We start from the raw sequence: 21,469 nt of genomic DNA, 5'->3' as shown, positions 1-21,469 counted from the left end.
GTGGACATACATCTTATCAATGAGCCTTGGTACCAAAAGGATCAGCGGCCTCATGTTCGGCAAAGCTGGAATCCTTAATTTAAATGTCTGCAAATCACAAAATTATAACCCATCTTATGCTGCTTTTGCAAGCATTACATAAAAAGAGTTATTGTCAATTACAATTTCATTGTAGTAAAATATATTTTTATCATAGATAAGGATACATTTGAAGCTAATAATAATTTGTGTTTCTTAGGCCATGATTATCGAAATCACTATCATCACTATCTGGATAATGAATCTATATACAATATTTGTATTTTTTATTTATTTTTTTAATCGAATAACTGGAATACATATTTTATCTTTTAAGAGACAAATCCCTGTGAAAAGCATCGTTGAAAAAACACAGACAGCTCAACATAGTTATTTCTGACTTTTACTTTTATTGCAAACATAAAATAATAATAATACAAAAGATAAGCTTTTAAGACAATGCGATGTTTACCTAAGGAAACTGCATTAAGAAGATGACAAAAATAAGAACTAATTATACAGAATATAAAACAAGCGGAAAAAAACAACTTTTTTAGAAAAAAACCCCAGAAGTATTCTGTTGAATACAGCAAAATTCTTGACAGCTGCTTTTCTCATCCAGTCATGTTAGAAAAGAAGAAAACATTCAGTTTTTCATACAGAGAAAGACCGATCATGTGATTTTTTTAAGCATTCTGTACACAAGTTGATTTAATTAAATCCAAAATTTTATGAAAACATTTACAAATGATAAATAAGCAACTTTGTACCACATATGACAGCAACCTAAATTCAACTCTGTTAGCTGCTGCTGAGTTAAAAAGATATTTCTCCAATAAAATTAATGCTAAAGAATAAATTAAGAAAAAGAAAGAAATTAAGGGGAAAATTATGTGATAGAATTACACCATGCTCAGACCTGATTTACACTGGCAAGAGCCAGGTCAAAGGTCACTTCCTGAATCTCATCAAGCAGGAGATCCGACCTGCGTGGCTGTCTCTTCGGACAGCGAAGCCTCCCTGCTGTGGCTTCAGAGGCACTAATGGTATTGAAGGCAGTACTCAGATAAAAAGCAAGCATCAATGTCACATCTAGCAACATAGTAAGGCCCCCCTGAAGAGTTAGATGGCACCTGCTTTTAGCATTTGCAGCACAATAACCAAACAAAAAGCACAACATTGGACTCTTTGCTGAAGACAGGGTCATATCATGGCCAACACTTCTAGTCTATGTCAATCCGCATTGCTCAACACCAGGACATTACTGAAGTTAGCATATGTACAGTACAAAATGAAGGCTACAGTGAGATGGCAGCGTCAGTAAACTTCCAGATAAAAAATACAATAGAGACGGAACAAAAAGGCCACTGAGGGTTTCGTTTACCCAGCATCCCTGTTTCTTTAAGCAAGCAATGATCATGACACTGATTATGTTGAGAATAACGAGAGTAGAACACATACACAGTACATACTACTATACTCATAACCAGCATGTCCTCACAGAGGATTTTACTTTTTAAACATTATATCTAAAAAAATATAATCACAATTCCAAACAATACAAAAGGCACTGCTGTGAGCCAATTTAAAGATGAATTTTCAGAGCTACAAAAAAGTCCATGATGTGTTTTTCTATCGGCAATGTGGGAAGGGCAATGAAATTAAGGCCACTGGGGATGGGGGCTGGGGAAGAGAAGTCTTGGATGGATGTGTTCAGCTCCTCAGGGCCTGGAGAGTTGTGTGTAAATTGGCTGCTGCTCCCAGTGCTGTGGACTGTGGGTCTGCGGCACAGAGGGAACCCCAGTGCTGTCAGCTATTGGGGTGTACATCGGCCTCTGACTGGGGCTCATGTAGCTGAAGGTGGAATATAGACCCGAGCCTTGGCCAGTTGGATGATTGTAGTAAGAGTTGGCACTGCTTTGGTGCTCTGAATAGTCATACTGTGTTCTTGTGATGGAAGAGTAAGAGGAGGGGCTGTAGTGCTGTAGGTTGAATGAGCCATAGGTAATGTGCTGAGGCGATCCCTGTTGGTCACTGTAGTGGGACGGACTAAGCTGCTCTGTCTTGATCTGGGTGGTTCTCTGTTGACCTTGTTGCGCCTGCTCTCCTGCTCCACCCAGGGTGGTCAGAGTATGCTGCTGCTGCTGCTGCTTGGACATCCAGCCGTGGGCTCCCACACTTGCTCCCTGAGCGACTGAGGAGCTGCTGATACCGTAGCTGCCTGTGTAGCCAGCCTGGGCTGTGCCTCCAACCCCAGCGTGGCTGTGAGGCGGCAGGTACTGGTCGAACTCGTCAACATCAAAGCTGCCAATGTTGGAGATGACGTCGCTGCTAAGCTCACCAATGTCCACAGCTCCAAAATCTATGTTGAGCTGTCGACTGCTGCCCTCCTGCATGGGGCGGCCTTCACGCTTCAGATCAGCTTTGCTGGAGGGGACATCTGTCTTTGGGGTGGTTGGGGGTGTTGGTGGTCCCTGTGACTGACCTAGTTGGAAAAAGACATAGTTTTATTAATTGCTAATACACAAAATAAACAACACTATAAATACAGCAAGTAGAAGTTAAATGTATACAGAAAACATGGCTTGGTTAAACATACACCTAAAACTACTGCTGCAAGATCATTCTGATTGCTAACAGTTAAAATCTCCATCCAAACAAATAGTATTCAAGTTTCTTATCTTACCTGAATGTTCTCCCGGGGAGTGCACCTCGCCCATGCTTGATGCGGGAGAGTCAGCCTGCTGCAGGGCCTTAAAGATTGCATTCGGGGAAATGTGGGTCTGCTCGCCATCCTCAGATTCGTTTTGGCCATTCTTGACAGATTTCCTTCGCCTTGGCTGATATTTGTAGTCGGGGTGATCCTTTTTGTGCTGCACTCTCAGGCGTTCTGCCTCCTCCACAAATGGGCGCTTCTCTACTTCATTGAGCAGCCTGAAAATGACACCCAAATCATCAAAATAGGGAATTTGCATTCAATCAGATTCCCAATTCCAAATCTTAAAAGTACATGAAAATAGATAGATAGATAGATAAATAGATAGATAGATAGATAGATATTTAAAGAAGGAATAGGCTGCAGGCATTGGTGCGTAAAAGAGCGCAGCAAAAACGGACCTCAAAATTAAAGTCGACTTACCTCCAGAGTTTTCCAAGGGTTTTGCTGAGTTCTGCGTTGTGCAAGTGCGGGTACTGATCGGCCAGCTTCCTCCGCGCTGCCTGAGCCCACACCATGAAGGCGTTCATGGGCCTCTTGACGTGAGGTTTGCTCTTGCTGGAACCGTTGACGCGCACGGGCATTGGGACAAGCGTCCAGTCATAGCCCTTCAGCACCTGGGACACAGCATCTCTGATGCACACCGGGAACTTCTCCTCTTCTCCCTCCTTCTTATAATCCGGACCGCCGAGGAGGTGGTTGTCGGAGGGTCGGGTGTTCTCGGTGTCCGAGCCGGAGCCGGACGGGCACGGAGAGCCCGCAGAGTCTTCAGACATGCAAGGGCTCGGAGCGTCGGAGTGACATTTCTCCTGTTCTTCGGTCATCTTCAGGTAAGGATCGAGGAGATTCATGCGAGAAAATTAAATATTTTCTACTCAAATTGCAAAAAAAGGAAGATAAAGTCCTTTTTTTTTTTTTAAATCCAAGTGTTATGTGCCCAAAGACTGCAGAGACAGTCTGTAAGGGCGCACAGCTTGACCTGCAAGATTCCTTTAAAGGAAAAAAAAACGCCAAAAATAAAAGTCTTCAAGCTCCTTAAACTTCTTATAATGTTGAAAAATGATAACGCAACTGAGAAACTGTGACTTTGAGCCCAGATGAAACTGACTTATCTCCGTTGCAGGATACCAGAAGCGTCTGCAAACTCAGGAGGCGATGCCGCAATTTATGTTTGAGGGAAGGGAATGAGCGGGGAGGGGTGGTGGTGGGGCGCTCACTGGGCGGAGACTTAATCCGACTCAGTCTTGGAACCAAAACCACTGAAAACCCAGTTTAAGAAGACTTTTTTTCCCCCCTTTTCATTGAAATACTTTATTAAAGTTTAACTTTAGGAAATCAATATGAGAAAATAAAGTCGAACCAGAAAATAAAGCTTTAAAAAAGTGATAGAATTGGAAAAAAACCTCATGATTCTTCAGTTTAATCTACGACAAAAACCAAAACAGCCTCATCTTTAAAAAATAGATTTGTTTTGGACTGGACAAGTATTCTTTTTTCAATTAAAAGTGATTAAGATCATCGGCGTCGCCAGACCCCATTTACTGGGGCACGTGCCCCAGTATAAATGAGCTGTGCCCCAGTATAAATCTCATGAATATTTGCAACAGTATTACATTTTTTTAATGCATCAATTTAGATGATTCCAACGGGAGGAGACGTATATTTCTACTCAAATGCGCAGCAAGTGTGTTGGTAACTCCAAATTGAGGATGAATTAGCGCCCCCACGTCAGCGCATGTCACTGCATGAACTGCAGGTAAATTAACACGGTGCTCTCAGCTGTTTTGGATGGGACACTGTGCGGCCACGACGCATTTTTAGTTCTGGTAACGTTCCTTACCTGTCAGTTTTATTATTTTCCCAGTGAAACCACATGATTTATTTATAGGCTACTAACTGGAAATGACTGCATTGGTTTGTAGATGGATATCAGGAAATTCCTCACACGAAGCAGAGACAGGGAAGCAGTAAAACAAGATGAGAGAGGGAGGTAAGAGCCCGAGATGAATTAGTGATTTAAGCTAAGCAGTTACATTAGGGACGTTATAAGCAATATGATAGATATTTACATAATTATAAATTTGCGTTTTTTTATGTTTGCTGTAGAGAATGAGAATGAAGGTGCTGGAGTAGGAAAGGGAGGAGGAGGAGAGACTGACAGGCAAGAGGCAGGTGAAGGACAGGAGAGACAGGACCATGAAGGAGATGAGGATGCAACAACCAGCGTCCACAAACAAGAAGGGGACATTAGTGACTTAGGGGGAAAGCATGATGGTCCTACACAAGTGAAGTTGTCCCACCATCCCCAGGACAAATTTGGAGTAAAACAAACGTTCATTTAATTCAAAATGGTTTGAAAGCTTTTCCTGGTTAAAAAAGAAAGCCTTGTCATCAAGGATATGCAGTGTGTTTTCAACTTGCTCGATAACATCATGTTCCCCACACTAACGCAGATCATCCAGATCTCCATCACCATCCCAGTCTACAGCTGGAGGTGTGAAAGGTCATTCAGTGTGTTGAGAAGGATCCACACTTGGCTGAGGAGCACAATGGGACAAGATAGGCTCCATCATCTTGCTATTTTATCAGTTGAAAAGGAAGAACTTTCTAAGCTGAGTCACAAGTGATTGACCGCTTTGCAAAAATGATAAATAGGAGGTACACTTTAATGCTCAAAAAATAAAAGTAAACTTAGCTCAGGATGAGTTAAAATTTCCCCCGAACTAAAACTCTAAAACCTAGGAATTAATGATTACGTCAGAATGTGTATAAGGAAACTTTTTATTTGTCAAAGTTGTTGATGTCTTATTTTTTATAGCTGCAATGTTGAAAATGTTCATGTTTGTTAAAACAAATATGCTCTTATACTCATTAATATCTCAACTGGTAATTTTGGTAGGAATGTATCAGGGTTGGGCAGTGTGCTTGTCTGTATTTATGTATGGAAGGAGGGGCATATGCACTAGGGGGCCAGTGCCCCAGTAAAGCTTTGTGCCTAGCAACGCCCCTGATTAAGATGGACCTTAGTTAACAGTGAGCACAGCTTTAATTGCATACAAGTTTAATTTTCTCACAAGAAAGGCTTCATTTGTTTCGAAAACAAAATAATACCACATATTAAATCTGAAATTTAACATAGCTTTTAATATAAACCACAATCTTCCAAGTAGTTTAATCAGCAGTGGAAGTATAAGTTTATACCTGAAGGCTTCTTTCTTTCATAACACGAGTCACACAGGACCCCAGAGTTTAAACTTTATGCTTCATATTTCTTTATTTGATGGACAAACTTGAGTTAAAGTTTCTGATTCTTGTTTATATGCTGACTGATCGTGGGTAAAACCTGTGCAACACACTAATCTGTGACTCATCCAGGGAGAAAGCAACATGTTGCAAAACTGACCAATAGAGGGAGACAGCAGTCCAGAAACTTAAGTAAGCACTGCTATGTTATCAAGCTACTACACTGGACTCTCTTTTCAAAGTTTTTATAATAAAAAACAAAATCCAACCAACACATGAACTCATTTGTAGTTAATTTGTCATTTTTCACAATATATACTTATGTACAAAAACAAATAATAAAAGAATAATAATATTCTGGCAACTTGTATTCCACCCAGCTCTGAATGAAGGCCCAAGGAGAATGGAAAAATAATAATAAAAAACAATATGTTAAATGGTAAAAGCATTTAATAATAAAAAATAAAATGTGTTCATTATTTATTTATATGTTTTCTGTGTGGCAATAACATTGTAATAAAATTAATAGCCATAAGTGAAAAGAAACTGAAAAGTTTAAAATTTGTAGTTGCTATATTTTCCTTTGTTTTGATGCAAAAACAAAAAAATCCCCTATATTCTTTTCCCAGCAGGTTAGACATCAAATATATGTTTTTCAAAATTACCTATGATTGAGATTTCTTTTTGGAGACGTATCTTCTGCATGTCCTTTTTATACAAATTTTTACGCCTAATTTATAGTGTTTGAGTGGAGTCGCTACTTTAGATAAAAAAAAAAAAAAGAACAGTTGTGACACTAAAATCTGCCTCTTTGGATTTGCTCCAACACTTGTTTCCAGCATACAAAAGAGACTTTGTTGTCAGAGTTCAGTCCTTTTAATCCACGTATTCAATTTTAGAAACCGGATCTGACAGTGAGTTATGACTTTGAATAAAGCCAAGAAAATGAAGGATAGTAAAACTTGCAAATTCATGAGCTTGCAAATCTAATTCAGAGAAATATTAGCAGTCAATGATATTAAACATTGCTCAAAAAGCATATTTGCTCAGGGCTTTTATTTAAGGTTAGATCCGGTTTGAAAGACATGACTAACAAGTGGCATGATATTTCAGATTCAGGCTCACTGAGATAAAATTATGCAAAGTTGAAAATTGTAATTATTCCAAAAAAAAATTCATATAAACAATAATTAACACATTGTTAAACGAGTTTAAAATTTCTCTCAGGGTGCTGCTTGTATGTTAAAAAAAAATCAAGTATGTTGCAGAAACATAAATGCAGCTAACTTACTCTGATGCATTTTTTTTTTAAACACTTAAGATACTGAAAGGCAAAATATAGGTTAACAGGAAAATACTTATTGTTTAACAACCACTTGATATGGATATTGTGCAGATTTTATTAGCCTTGAAAGAAAATATAAACCTTTTCCATCAGCAAGCTGCCAATCATGAGTTGCCTCCAACCTGCTTTTCATTCCTACATCTTATCCTATTTCATAAACACACTGTGCATTGCAAAAGTGTTAATGCTACATTGACTAAAGCAGATGTTGGTACGTTACAGCCATGTTTAATGTGCTGTAGTTGGGTTTTATAAGAATAACTAACAAAAAAAGGAATTATTGTGAAGTGAAATGGAAATGACTGATGATAATTGCAGTAAAATATCTGGGGTTTATTCTTTAACCCTTTCTGAGATGGGAGAATTTGTTGACTGGACAACCAATCGTTGACTTGTTTACAATAAGCCTCAAGAAGAATGCTTCCACAAGCCAAGTAAGGCACAAATGAAGCTTAAAAATCTTTAACAAGTTTGATCACATATAGCCAGAGCTACGATAAAGTCAGTGCCCGTCCTGAAATCCAATTGACTTTAAATTCAATCTTCAAATCTGTTTGAATTCATACAGCAAAGAAGAATTAACAAAAAAATCACACTATTGGTGTACAAAGAGAAGATGCATCCTAAAAATGCTCCACATTGTAATAGTGTGTTACTTTGTCTTTGTCTTAAAATCCAGCTGGTGTATATGGAAGTGTACGACCATGATGTGATTAAATCCCAAAAAGTTTAAGGATATTTGTTAACGTTTTAGAGTGACATGTGTTTCGGGAGGTTCAAGTAAATCTTCTCTTTTGATTTGTGAGCCGACTGGTCTGAACTTGCAAAGGAGGAAGCCCTGTGATGGCTAGCACCGAGGCATCAGAGGTGTGGTTGGACATGTTCTCGCTGTCACATTGCTGACTGCAGAAGGCTTGCAGACTGAATTCCAGTTAAATACGGCCAGGGGAGGAGGGGTGGATGTGAATCTCACAGCTTACACGGAACAACCGGCTGTAGGCGAAAGTCTTGGGAAACTTCTCAGCTTGAGTTCGAACCAATGCGTCAAAATTTTGAAGCAAACAGTTGGGGTAAACTGCTAAAACATGTCTTTCACTTTGCAGATTCCACTGCAAATTTTTGAGCAGACCAGTATAATTTCTGTGTACGGGTGTCAGCATAGACGGTGCATTAGATTGTTTGTTTGTAAATCCAACAATCAATTCACTTTTCCATCATAAACAACATTTTTGGTAATTTTATAAATGAATCACATGACCCTTTTAACTAAATTAAATATAGCGTGTTATTTTCAAGAGCAGATCATAACCCCACATTTGCATTTATAACTACAACATTAAGATGGCTTTATGATTTACAGCATGCATTATACTACCTTAACTTGGTTATTAATAGTGTATGGAAACAAGAGCAGGGGTTTTAGCCACTCACATAGCACCTTCCTGATATTTTCCACAACTTGGACCGACTGCAATAGACATAACAGAGGACTGAAAAGAGCACAGCTGTCAAAATTCTTCAGGTGAACTGTCTGATTCTTCCTTCCGGGTGCTTCCACCCCTCAAACTGTCTAGAATGATGTCTAAAACAAAAACCACATTAGAAACACTGTAAATGATGGTATCGTAAATATTGATGGATAGCTTCTTGATGTTTGCTTTACCAGATCAGAGTGCTCTGGCCACGGGCAGCTGTTGACATTTGGCATTTTACGAAGGCTAAAGTTTAAATAAGACTTATCAAGGCCCTGTCACCCTCAGAAGATTCTGCCTCACATTCCTCAACCCTGACTTTCTCACACATATCCGACATCCCGTCTAGAACCTCAGCGGCACAACTGAAAGGATACGAACTACAGCCCTTGGAAAGAGAAAATCAACTATCTATAATGTTTCTTTTTTTTAGTATTAGTAGTGTTGTTGTTTTTTTTTACTAAGGCAACCTGCGCTAATACAAATGTAGTCATGAAATGTATTTTACTGATTATGTTAAAGAAGTAATATAAACCAACTTGGCTGTAGGTAAAAATGATTTTTTCCTCTTAAACTAATAAATGGTTGTGCCCACTGGCACTGACAACATTTAGCTCAAGCTCATTAGCTCAGTAGCAGTTAATCATTTACTTTATTGTCTATATGTCTTGGCCACTTATTTAGGCCAATTAATCGGATTAATCATAATTAATTGGTTATTGAAATTATCGTCAACTAATTTAGTAATAAATTAATTGTTTACTGGAGTTTAGAGACTTTAAAACAACTATAACTATATCACTGTAACTACATCAAAATTGTAAAAAGATATATAGATATTTTGCATTTCAGATAAGGATAATGTTTTTTTATCCGTCACTATGAAATCCTCAAGCGGAAAAGGTTAAGTTTCACCTGGTTTAATTTAATAAAAAATCTTCTTTAAGGAACATTTGATTATCCGATTATTAATCTATTAATTGAATAAAATATTTGACAGATTGTTGGATTTTTTAAATAATCATTAGTTGCAGCCTTTTACTCGTTATTTTTCTCTACATTTAGAGATTTTAGAGAATCAATGGATTGCTTAGGGTCCTGCCACAGCATCCCAATTGGGTTTAATCTGGACTTTGACTGGGCCACTCTAAAACCTTCATTATTTTGTGTTTTTCGCCTAACCTTGCAAAGCGAGGGGAAATTCACTTATCATTTTTACCCAGTTTCTTTTGAGACTGTTGAATCATCCACACTGACTTGTTTTCTGGGGTCTTTTGTGAGCTCCTGAAAAAGAAGTTTTGATGGCCTGGGTACTTTAGGGCATGGTCAAAACTGCTCTGTGTTTTTTTTTTCAATTTGTGTATTTATGTTTTCACTGTGGTTTGCTGGAGTACAACACCTTAAAAATGACTTTGTAATCCCTTTAAGATTGATAGGATTTTGTTGTTTTCATTTAGATCTTTTGTTGAACTTCTTAATACCAGAGCAAAATGTGTTTTTAAAGATCTTTTAGTTAACTTATTTTTCATTCCAAGCATCTCCCCTGAGAATTATATTTGCTTTTTAGTGTTTAATGTTGTAGACCTAAAAGCCAGGACCATGATTGAAGTCTGCTGAGTGACTTCAAGCTACCTCCCATAATGCCCTCAGGTGAAATGGCTTCAGTAATTTTAAATGACAATGAAACAGTATGGAAGCTGAGTATGATCCCTGTAGGTCAGTGCCCTCTATTTCCAAAGCCAAAGCCTGACCTGTAATTAAGTGTGAATAACAATGGCTCATTTTCCAAGTGCTGACAAAATATTACAACATCACCTGAGTCTTTTGTAGAGGCTAATGATGTGCATGTGTCCTTGATCGGGGTCCTCTCATCTGAGAACAGGTGACAGTTACAAAGCATGACTCAAAAAAACATTGATCACATGTTTTCTCTATCCTTGCCAAAGGAAGGCTTCCTGTTGACAAATGAAAAGCTAAGGAATTACTCTGTACTATACAGCATATATATATATATATATATATATATATAAAATAGCTGAATTTGTAAATATCCAACCATTCTTGCAGAATTTGGCTTTCATTAACACGCTTTGCAAAGTATCAAGATGCAAGATATGAACATTTTGGTCAAATAATTGATATGAAATGTCAATGTAACCTTGATATTATGAGGCATTGGGTCTATCTTTTTATTTAAAGAAGTGGGGGAAAAAGTTACACATATTGATTGAAACTGTTGGTGATCTATAGATTTGTCTGCTTCTGTTTGTCAGAACATAAGATGAGACAATATCAAGATAACATCAGTATAAGCTGCTAAGAACTTCTAAACAATGCATGTTTTGTGTGAATTGATGTGCATTTCTTCCAAACAAGTGTTAAAACTCTGCATGCAAGTCTTCTCATTCCATATTAAAAAAGGTTATCTTTTGCCATATCAAATACTTAACATTCTCAGTAAGCAATGAATATATTGGCAATGCTGTTCATCAAAGGGTGATGAAAGCCTGATTTATTAGGAATGAGCTAAATGTTCCTTATTTGGATGATTTCATCCCAGTGCTGCAACTCATTTTCACATTTACAATAGTTCGCAATATATAAAAATGCATTATGTAAAAAAATGTCTGACAAAACTATAATTTAACCACAGAAATGCTTTAATACTCATGAAGCAATCCTGCTTTAACATTTCGAAAGCATGTCTTTCAACTAGTGTGTCTTATTTGCAATGCATATGACCATACTTTAGCTTTGCATTTGGTAAACAAATTTCTTGCTACATCTTCAAGTGGCTTGTATTATTGTAAAACAGCATGTGTTATTAATTGTAAATTCTTCAGCCTGTCATGGATTTGTGCACATTAGTGTCTGAGGGACACTTCTGAGTCAGTTTGGCTGAAAGTGCAAGCTGCTCCCTGGCACCACAACACATGAAATGCCCCATCCACTGGCTCCGGATGATGTCAGTGTGGCATCTCCATCTACAAACAGAGACACCTTTTAATAAAGAGGCTGTGTTCACCCAGGTCTGGTCTACGTAATGGAATATCCAGCCCTCATTCCCTCCAACCTGTTTCAAAGATCAGGTGAAAATGAGACTCTTGTTGTTGCCTGCAGTTGATCTAAAAATAAACACAATGAGATGCCTAACTTCCCCTTCTTGTTACCGTCACCTGCTGCTGTCGACTTCCTTATTGCTTTATTTCCCACCACAACTGCTATAGCCATGTTCGCACATATTTGATTATCAGCCGTTATAATGGACACTCACTTTACACTATTTGACTTTTTTGGAGAGACATGTGCATGTGCCTTCTTTTCTCTTCTTTCATTATCCTCCCAACTTAACCTGGCTCTTTTCAGCAGGGTCCATTTGATGGAAGACTGATGAAAAGAGCCATTCTTCCTACACAGTCATGGAGACATAAGAAATACCAAGTTAATGAAAGAGTGATGATATCTAATCACCTTTGAGAGTTTAGCACCTGCATTAGAGCTACTAGGCAAATCTTTGCAGTGGATACTCCACAGATGTACTTCCTGTTAGCTGTGTGGCATTCTCTGTGGTTAAACGTTTGATACCTGGTTGTTTCAGGAGAAACTGGAATATCTTGTGTGGTCAAGCAGATCCAGTCCTCTTAGCTGCTCAGGATTTTAGCATTAGACCGTGGCAATGGGATTAATGCACTAAGAAAGGGTAAAATGAACAATAGCATATTTCAAGGGCTTTAAATAAGTGTCTTATTACAATGGCAAGAGCCAAGTCTATTCTTGTTAGAGTCTATTTCGAGGCAAAAAAAAATATGAAAAGGCAAATAACCTTTCAGTAGAAATTTTGATGTAAATTAAGAAATTTAAAATTAATATGTCAATTTTGAGGGTTATCATTGCAGTCCTATTATTCATCAAGGAGATGATTTTAGTTATTAGGCAGTCTGTCCACTACAGATAAGATATATTTACCCTTATATCCCTGACTCTCCTTAACTGTATGAAAATGATGTCTTTAGCTACTCTGTTGGTAACATCAGCTTATATTTTATTATGAAATAATTCAGTGTCATAAATGATATATTTTTCATGACAGAGCAGGTGATGTATGTAAACATGGCAAACCTCATCCTTTTTTTAGACATGTTGTAGTGTCTGCTACATGCAAATGTAATGACTCAGTACAGAGGGACCCAGTAATCAGGCAAATAGACAGTGGGGTAGCTTCAAAAGTGTTAATAAAAAGGCAGGCAGTGGCAGCAGCTAGAGAGTCTAAGACAGGAGGCCCTACAGGAGAGAAACACAGGTTAGTGAACAGGATAATCTGACGGAGGATGATTATGGACGCGTGAGTCACTAACCTGGTTTTACTGTTCAGTCCATGCCTGGAGAACAAGGTGGATTCCAACCGGTCAGCTGACAAGACAAACACAGCAGATGCTGCCAGAGAGTTCCAGACTGTGGAGCCTAGAAGGCTGTAGAACTGGCAGGAGATCAGATCCAAGCAGGCGAAGGAAGGCAGGATAATCCAGGTCAAAGTCAGAAGACAGATCCAGGTTCAGTCGTCAAGAAGAATCTTGCAAATGTCTGAAGACAGGTCAAGCAAACAGATCAGAATAGGGATAGGCAGGCTCAAAGGTCCAAAAGCAAAATGGGTCAGGATAAGGCAATCAGAACACAAACAGTTACGCTAGAAAACTCTCACACCAAAAGCTCAATAATAATCTGGTACTGATGGCTGGGACTAAGCATCTTAAATAAAGGCAGGATGAGCAGTAAGGAAAACCAGGGGGAGTTAGACAGGTGAATGAAATGAGCGATTACCCAGCTATCAGCGCCAAGATCATGACAGTACAGATATTTTAGAAATTTCTGAGATGGCCAAACATTAAAAAAAGAGGGAGGGAGAAGGTGAAATAGATACAAACAATACAAGACCGATTCATAGCTAAATGTTTTTTTGTCAATGACATAACTGGAAGAGTTTTAGAGCTTATCCCTAGTCAGCCGGTAGCCAAAACTGAAAGGCAAAGGTCAGAGTTGCTGAAGTAAGCTTCTGTAAAAATGGTATGTATAGTCAATATCTTATAATTAGCATGGATACGTCTCCCCTCTGTTTGACCACAACAGAGGTGAGGATGACTGTCCAGGGAATCAACCTCCCTAAGGTTGTAGGCCTTGGCAAAATCCCAGGCCGGGTTCTAAGGGACTGTGCACACCAGCTGTCTGAGGTATTGGCTGACATCTTTAAAACCTCACTGTCACTGACATCTGTCCCTACCTGCTTAAAGTCCACTATCATGTCTGTCCCCAAATGCTCCACAGTCCTGAATTACTACTGACCTAAAGCCTTAACATCAATAGTCATTAAGTTCTTTTTTAGGGTAGTCATTACCGACATTAAGGACTACACAGACAACAATGTGGATCCACTTCAAGAAGCCTGCATAAGGAATTGATCCACCCCTGATGCAATCTTATTGGTGAGCCACTTAGGCCTAACCCACAGATAGAGCAGAAAGTCTTACACCCATCTGCTATCTCTGGATTTCTCCTCAGCCGTCAATACCATCATCCCACAGAGTTTATTACAGTAGCTCTTTTCCCTTGGACTAAGTCCCTCACTGGTGAACTCGGTACTGGACTTCATGACCAACAGACTTCATATTATCAGGATCCACAACACAGTCTCCTTCTCCCTGAGCTATTGCCTACCCCAGGGCTGCATGCTGAGCCCCCTTCTGTTTACTCTGCTGACATATGACATATAGTGTTTTCAGTATTTTTTAAAATAAAGGTAGGGTTTTACTCCTGGCCAGTTTGGGATATTAACTTTAGTGAAATAAGAATATCAATCTCTGTCAAGGTTTGATCAACAAAATATGATATTAGTCTCCTAAAATTATTTTCCACACTCATAAAATATTTTACATTTGTACGTATTTTCAATAATATGAATAGTTTTTTGTGGAGGCATACTACAGTCTTTCATATCTTTACATTTCCCGTTTTCACCTCAAACACAAGTCACTTCAGTGCAAACTACGAGAGACTGGAGGTGAAACACATACTCGCCAAACATAACAAAGTCCTCAGAGCTGCGTGCGACTCTTGTCTCTCCTTCCTCCACATTTTCCTCCAGCTCCCTTTGGGTGCTTCTGTTTTTAGGCTGGGTCAGGCTCAGCAGGGAAGTTACATCTAATTGGGATTGCCCAGCGGTAGTGGCCCCAAACCTCCGGGAGCCAGACTTGTGCATTCTAGTGTTACTCTTTAAGGAAATTGTTTCTCAACATTTCCTGAGATACAATATTTGAGCGGCTTGGTGACTATTCTTAGTGCGAGAGGGAAAACTGTAAAAGACCTGTTAGATTTTAGGCTGATTGCTGCTGACTGTAAGAGCTGTTTTTGGTCTCCCTGAGATTGATATTGCCTTATATCCAGTGTTGGGCACGTTACTTTGAAAAAGTAATTAGTTATAGTTACTAGTTACTTCTCCCAAAAAGTAACTGAGTTACTAACTGAGTTACTCCACAATAAAAGTAACTAGTTACTAGTAAAAGTAACTATTGCGTTACTTTTGCGTTTCTCGCCCCCGTAAACCTCACCACCCAGCCCCCACCTTCTCGCCGTGTGTTTCCAAAGCCAGCTGAATAGAGAGGACGACAAAGACAAGAACCTGCAGACAGTTTAGCATTTATTGCAACTCAACGTAAATGACATCAGGGGGAACGCGATGTGAAGTTTTATAACAGGACATTCAGATCTGGTGAGTATATGAAATTAATAACTGGGGATGTCTAATTCTGAAATCCTGTGTGTTTGGGTTGTTATAGATACTGCAACATCTATCTATCTATCTATCTATCTATCTATCTATCTATCTATCTATCTATCTATCTATCTATCTATCTATCTATCTATCTATCTATCTATCTATCTATCTATCTATCTATCTATCTATCTATCTATCTATCTATCTAGATGTATACTCTGTGTGTGACATAAAATATGGATCTCCATCCCTGCCACAAAGGCCATCAAATAATGTTTAAAATAAAAAATACAGTAGGTTGAGAAGGCAGAGCATCCATCCATCCATCCATCCATCCATCCATCCATCCATCCATCCATCCATCCATCCATCCATCCATCCATCCATCCATCCATCCATCCATCCATCCATCCATCCAGATTTCTCCCTTTCTCCATATAGGCTATCATTTCTGGCTGTTGTCAGGTTCATTTGATCGTTCACGCTCTCCATACTTCTCCTGTGGCGCGAGCACAGAGCGACTGTTGCGCGCCTTTAGCGAGCATGCGCGTTTCCTGTCGCTTGCGCGGTGACTCGTGCCGCCTGCGCTGTGTGGAGATGCAGAGGAAACCGTTATGTGATGGGGAAACGCAGCTCTACGTAACACCGGTATTTCCATGTGGAAAACGCTGTTTTGCTGCTGGAGTCATCCTCACTCTCCATCTCTCTGTGTGTGCTGTACGTTAACACCCGCCAGCAGAAACACCCACCTATTCAACTGACAGACGGAATCTCATCCTCCCCTCTCTCATGACAAGGCGCGCACCTCTGGATGACCTAAAAAAATAATCTTTAATATCTCTTAAACAAAAGTAGCACAAACAATATTTTTTTCTGCACAAATCTGCACTAACGTTGCACTAACCATTCAGTCTATTTGCAGAGTTTTTTGACGTGGGTGGGGTGTCAGCTTCACGCAGCTGCGCACGAGTCCTATCATGAAAAAAGGTTCATTGCGCGACCTAAGTAACGCGCAGTAACGGGGTGCCTGCAATGGTAACTGCGTTATAGTTACAGTCAAAGTAATTAGTTAGATTACTCGTTACTAAAACAAGGTAACGGCGTTAGTAACGCCGTTACTTTCAACGCCGTTAGTCCCATCACTGCTTATATCAGATTGGCATGTTTACTACAGGTAAATAATTATACAAATATTTTGATTTTGTACCTGACTTATCTATTAATAATTTTGAATAATTGGCTAACTAATCACAATTCATTTGTAAGATTTCTATCACTTTTTTTCTAAATAAAAATGATGCTTTTTTCACTTGTAAATTTTAATTCACTTATGTTAATCCTTTAAATCTTATATTTTAACTTACCCAACTATATATTTTTTAACAATATTATTTTTCCAGCAAAATATATTTTAAATGTTAAAACATTAATCAAGAACCCACATTTTTTAAAAAAACAAAACCTTTTAACTTCCAAGTTAATAATTTCAAAGTATACACCTCAGTTTTTCAGGAACACATTTAAGTTACATGAAACTACCGTGTTATGCAGCTTCACTTATATCTTAATCATCAATCTCAGGAAAAAAATTATGCAATGAAATAAGCTGAAGATTAGCCATTAGATATAGTCTTACTGGAGTGTAATTAAATTTCGATTTCATTCAGTCTTAAAAAGCACTGGGTGTTTTAATACAGTGACCACCGGAAGCCAGGCTTGCTCTGAGAGCCTTGGGTGCCTTATCAGTTGACAGCTGGCTGTAGTGCTGTGCTTGTAACAATACAATTAAAATTGAGTTCCTTTACAATTGAGCCATAACTTGATAAACCAAGCAGATAGGAGACTCCAGCCACATCACATTCATTGTTCACAATGATGACAGATCAAATATTTGTTTAGATGTAATAGTACAATTATATGCAGATGACACAGTATTATAACCCACAGTTAAAAGAAAAGAAATTGCTGCTATGCTATCTGCAGTCACAACAGCAATGTCTTACTTAATACATAACTCCTGTTTATATCTCAGCACACACTCCATTGAATTGCTTTTTAAAACTGTGGCTTCACCTTAGTTTGTTGGAAGCTGCTTACTGAGGCCATTTCACTGAGGCCATTGCATTTCACAAAGCTTAAAGGGAAACAAGCCAGGTTGTTTCAATTTTTTTTGTGGAAATTGCATATTTTGTCAATGACGCCAAAACACAAAAAATACTGTCAAAACAAGGCCTGTTCCTGAATCCGATTCCACATCCTCCGTCACAGCTCTGCCCCGCTCACGTATGTGGTGTGGAGCACTTGTGCAGTCATGTTAATCAATGACAACTGTTCCACATCCATCGCTACTCCTCCACACGTCATCGTCCATGTATGTCTTCTCCATCCTTCACCATCAAAATAAGGAGCCCAGCTATTTTTTGTTCTGCTCCAGTCCGGCCAGATCAAGATCCGCAATTGCAATCTTACCAAACAAGAAAAAGAACATTGAGAAGATCCGGTTTGTCAAATTAAAATATAGTAACGACAGCTCGGTAACTACAAATTAGAGAATGATTTTTATACATTCCCAAAAACTAAGACCGTTTAATTACATTATTGTATGCAAACTATTGGTACTTCAACATCCCAGGAAGTAGATTTCTCTTGTCGAACAAGATATTTATTTTACACATAGAGGCTCAAATGTTGAATCAAATGCAGTCACATCAACTTCCAAGAGTGCATCTCACAACTTCTAAAGAAACTTTTAATCGCAGAATGGATGAAGAGATGCTGAGTTTGGAAGTAGAGAGCATTGGTCTTACAAGCAATGCATGATCCTAGTTTTACCTGTAAAAGTAATCCATAACCAAAATTAAATATTTTGGCAGAAACTGCACATATGCTTGATGCTCATGTGATTTTTACAATATGTCATTAAAGTAAGCAAAAGTTTCCGCATGTTTTGCTTCTTTGAGTTTAATCATAATAATATTGTGCATCCTGTCCTCAAGCTTCAGGGAAATAAGAGCGAAGCAGGATGGGAAGAACCATTTAGGCAGAAGGCTTTGCTTTGAGCAGGCGGTCTGGAGCGCTGCAGAATAGAGTGGGGAAGTCATAGGGTTATTACTGTTAACTGAAGGACACTTGAAAGTCTCGGCTTTCTCTTGTCAATCTCAGTCAGCTGAGAGACATTGTCCCTCCAGCGTGTCCTGGGTTTCTCCCTGGGCCTCCTACCATTGGTGCAATGCTTGGAACACCTCCAAGCCACCATGCAGAGACAGCTCCTTTTAGTTGTTTGTATCTGGGATCTCGTTCTTTTGGTCATGATCAAGATTCCATGACCATAGGTGAGGATAGGAACATGGACCAACCGGTAAATCTAGAGCTTTGCCTTTTTGCTCTTCACCACAACAGACCACTCCAGCGTCTGCATTATAACAACACCTCAACAAGTCGGTTTATCGAGTTCTTACTCCATTCCTTCCCTTACTCGTTAACAGGACCCCAAGAAACTTGAACTTCTCCACTTGAGGCAGGAACTCTCCTCCAAACTGAAGGGGGCAAACCACTGTTTTTCCTTCGAGAACCATGGCCTCGGTCTTGGATGAGCTGATAAGTCATCACGGCTGCGAAGCACCCCAGTGCATGCTGCATGGCTTGGCAGGAGGGATCCAGCAGGACCACATCATCTGCAAAAAGCAGGGAAAAGATCTGCTGGTCCCCAAACCAGATCCCTCCCGCCCTTGGCTGCGCCTAGAAATCTTAAAGGTTATGAACAGGAGCGGTGACAGAGTGCAGCAGTGTCTGAGTCCAACATGCATCAAGAACAAGTCCGACTTTATGCTGGCAATGCAGACCAAACTCCTGCTCCGCTTGTTCAGAGACTGGATGGGCCCTAGAAAAGGGCCTACTCCATCCTCCTAAAGCATCTCTACAGGGCACCATGAGGGACATTGTTGAATGCCCTCCCCAGGTCCACAAAACACATGTGAACCAGTTGGGCAAATTCCCAAACGCCCTCAAAAACCCTAAAGAGAGTGTAGAGCTCATCCACTGTTCCACGGCCAGGTCCTGTTCAGGACCCTGACATAGGCCTTCTCAGGGAGGCTAAGAAGTGTGATCCTCTATTATTGGAACCCACCGTCTGGGTCCCTTTCTTATGCAGGGGAACCACAACCCCCATCTGCCAATCCAGGGGCACTGTCCCAGACCTCAACGCAATGTTCAAGAGGTGTGTCAGCAATGACAGCCCGACAAGATCTGGAGCTTGAAGGTACTCAGGGCGAACCTCATCCACCGCTGAAGCCTTGCCACCTTGTAGTTTTTTTGACCAACTTGGTGACTTCTGTTGGGTTCAAAAATGTAGGTTCGTAAAAGAAGGACTGAGTTCACACAGAGAGGGATTTTCAACAACAGCTTCTGCAGAAGGGGAGAAAGAGCTGCAACCTAACTTTCCAACACTCTCCCCCTCGGACCTCCTCTGCAGAGCGGTTTTATTAACAGAACATAACACATGGTTACAAGACAGAGTATTGTTCTGACAGGACAATTGATCAGGTCATAAGACAGGATGCTCCACTGACTGAATCACAAGGCAGACAGAGAGTGGTCCTCCCGACTGAATCACAAGCCAGAGCGGTCCTCTGAATAAATCATAAGACAGAGTGAAGCATCTCCTTTCTCAATGTTTCATATGCATACACACATTAATTTTAGAATCATCATTGAATAAACCTAACAACTTCATTCTGGGTAAAGAACAAATCCTGCCACAAGCACCCTGTCTCTTCTTCCACCATGGAAAGCGTGTCAGTCTAATTAAGATGAAAGTCCTTCCTTTTGCTATCCAGCAATGTCCTCTTTCAAGGCCAGCAGCTCTACACTCTGACTGAAAGTGGGATTGTTACTTTTCAAGGCTAATATGCTGCGTACATGCTGTAAATTAGTTTTGCTGGCCATGCTAAATTCCTGCATAATAACAATGCCATGAATTGGGTAATGTTTATTAATGTACAGTATCCTAATCAAATAAATATTAGATTACATTTTTGAATAAACAATCTGCATGCTTGCCTAGAAACATTCTAAAAGTTTATAGTTAATTTAACTCCATCTTAGTTTCTTTGATGGTAATCTACGGGTTTATGACACAATTGAGCGGTCTGTCAGCCCCCAATACTGGTTGTGGTCGGAAAACCACACTTGCAAATTTCTGTGCCACCAACCCGGTGGCGGTCTTGCTGCACAGCTCTCGCTCTGGTATTAAGACGAGCAGTTCTATGGCAGCCCCATGTGAGACCATTGGCGCGGGCAGCCGCATGTCTTGTATTGTGCTACTCACAGGTGACTATATAACAGTTTTTCAAATAAAAATAAATACGTTAAAAAAGCACCCAAAATAGACCCAGTTACCGATCCAATAATTTGTAGGTTACAAATTATTTCAAAAGTGAATTTACTATTTTTAAAGAAGTCTGCCATTCACAAATAATGGATACTGACAATGTGAAATGTGTCCAATTAGTTTTGTATGCTTGAAGTGAGATTTGACTAATTTTAGAAACAGATAAAAACTTTAGAGTATTCAAGACTAAAGGTATGTAAGACTACACCACTTCTTATGCATAGAACATTTGTTTGCTTCTTTTGTTTTTAATCTACTTTAAGTAAAACTAGAGTCGGGACATTTATCAGCCAAATGGTAAATTCCAGAGATACAAGAACATTTGGATTTACATACAAAACAATCTTTTATATTACCATTAACAACAATCTATTGTTTTTAATGGTAAAAAACCCCCAAAACAATTTAATTAAATTATTTAAAATATTTTATCAGCAAAACCTGACTTAGCTGCATAACTCCAACTTAGAGGGGAAGCAGAAGATGTCTGAAATCATGGTTTAAAATTCTGTAAATCTAC

At 39.3% G+C, this 21,469-nt stretch overlaps 1 protein-coding gene across 1 annotated transcript; it reads right to left on the bottom strand.

Moving 5' to 3' along the window:
- Window positions 1-405: 405 nt before the first annotated feature.
- sox9a (SRY-box transcription factor 9a) lies at window positions 406-3,881 on the bottom strand. Its single transcript, XM_038270067.1, has 3 exons — window positions 3,158-3,881; window positions 2,705-2,952; window positions 406-2,503 (listed from the first exon to the last, which is right to left on the bottom strand). Exons 1-3 carry the CDS (start codon window positions 3,583-3,585, stop codon window positions 1,740-1,742), a joined length of 1,440 nt encoding a protein of 479 aa, XP_038125995.1. The 5' UTR covers window positions 3,586-3,881; the 3' UTR covers window positions 406-1,739.
- Window positions 3,882-21,469: the final 17,588 nt, after the last annotated feature.

This window comes from Cyprinodon tularosa, unplaced genomic scaffold, assembly GCF_016077235.1.
Source record: "Cyprinodon tularosa strain WSP-4 unplaced genomic scaffold, ASM1607723v1 ctg75, whole genome shotgun sequence".
NCBI classification, from domain to species: domain Eukaryota; kingdom Metazoa; phylum Chordata; class Actinopteri; order Cyprinodontiformes; family Cyprinodontidae; genus Cyprinodon; species Cyprinodon tularosa.
Note: the sequence above shows the minus strand (reverse complement) of the source record. Positions and strands in the feature narration are given on the sequence as shown.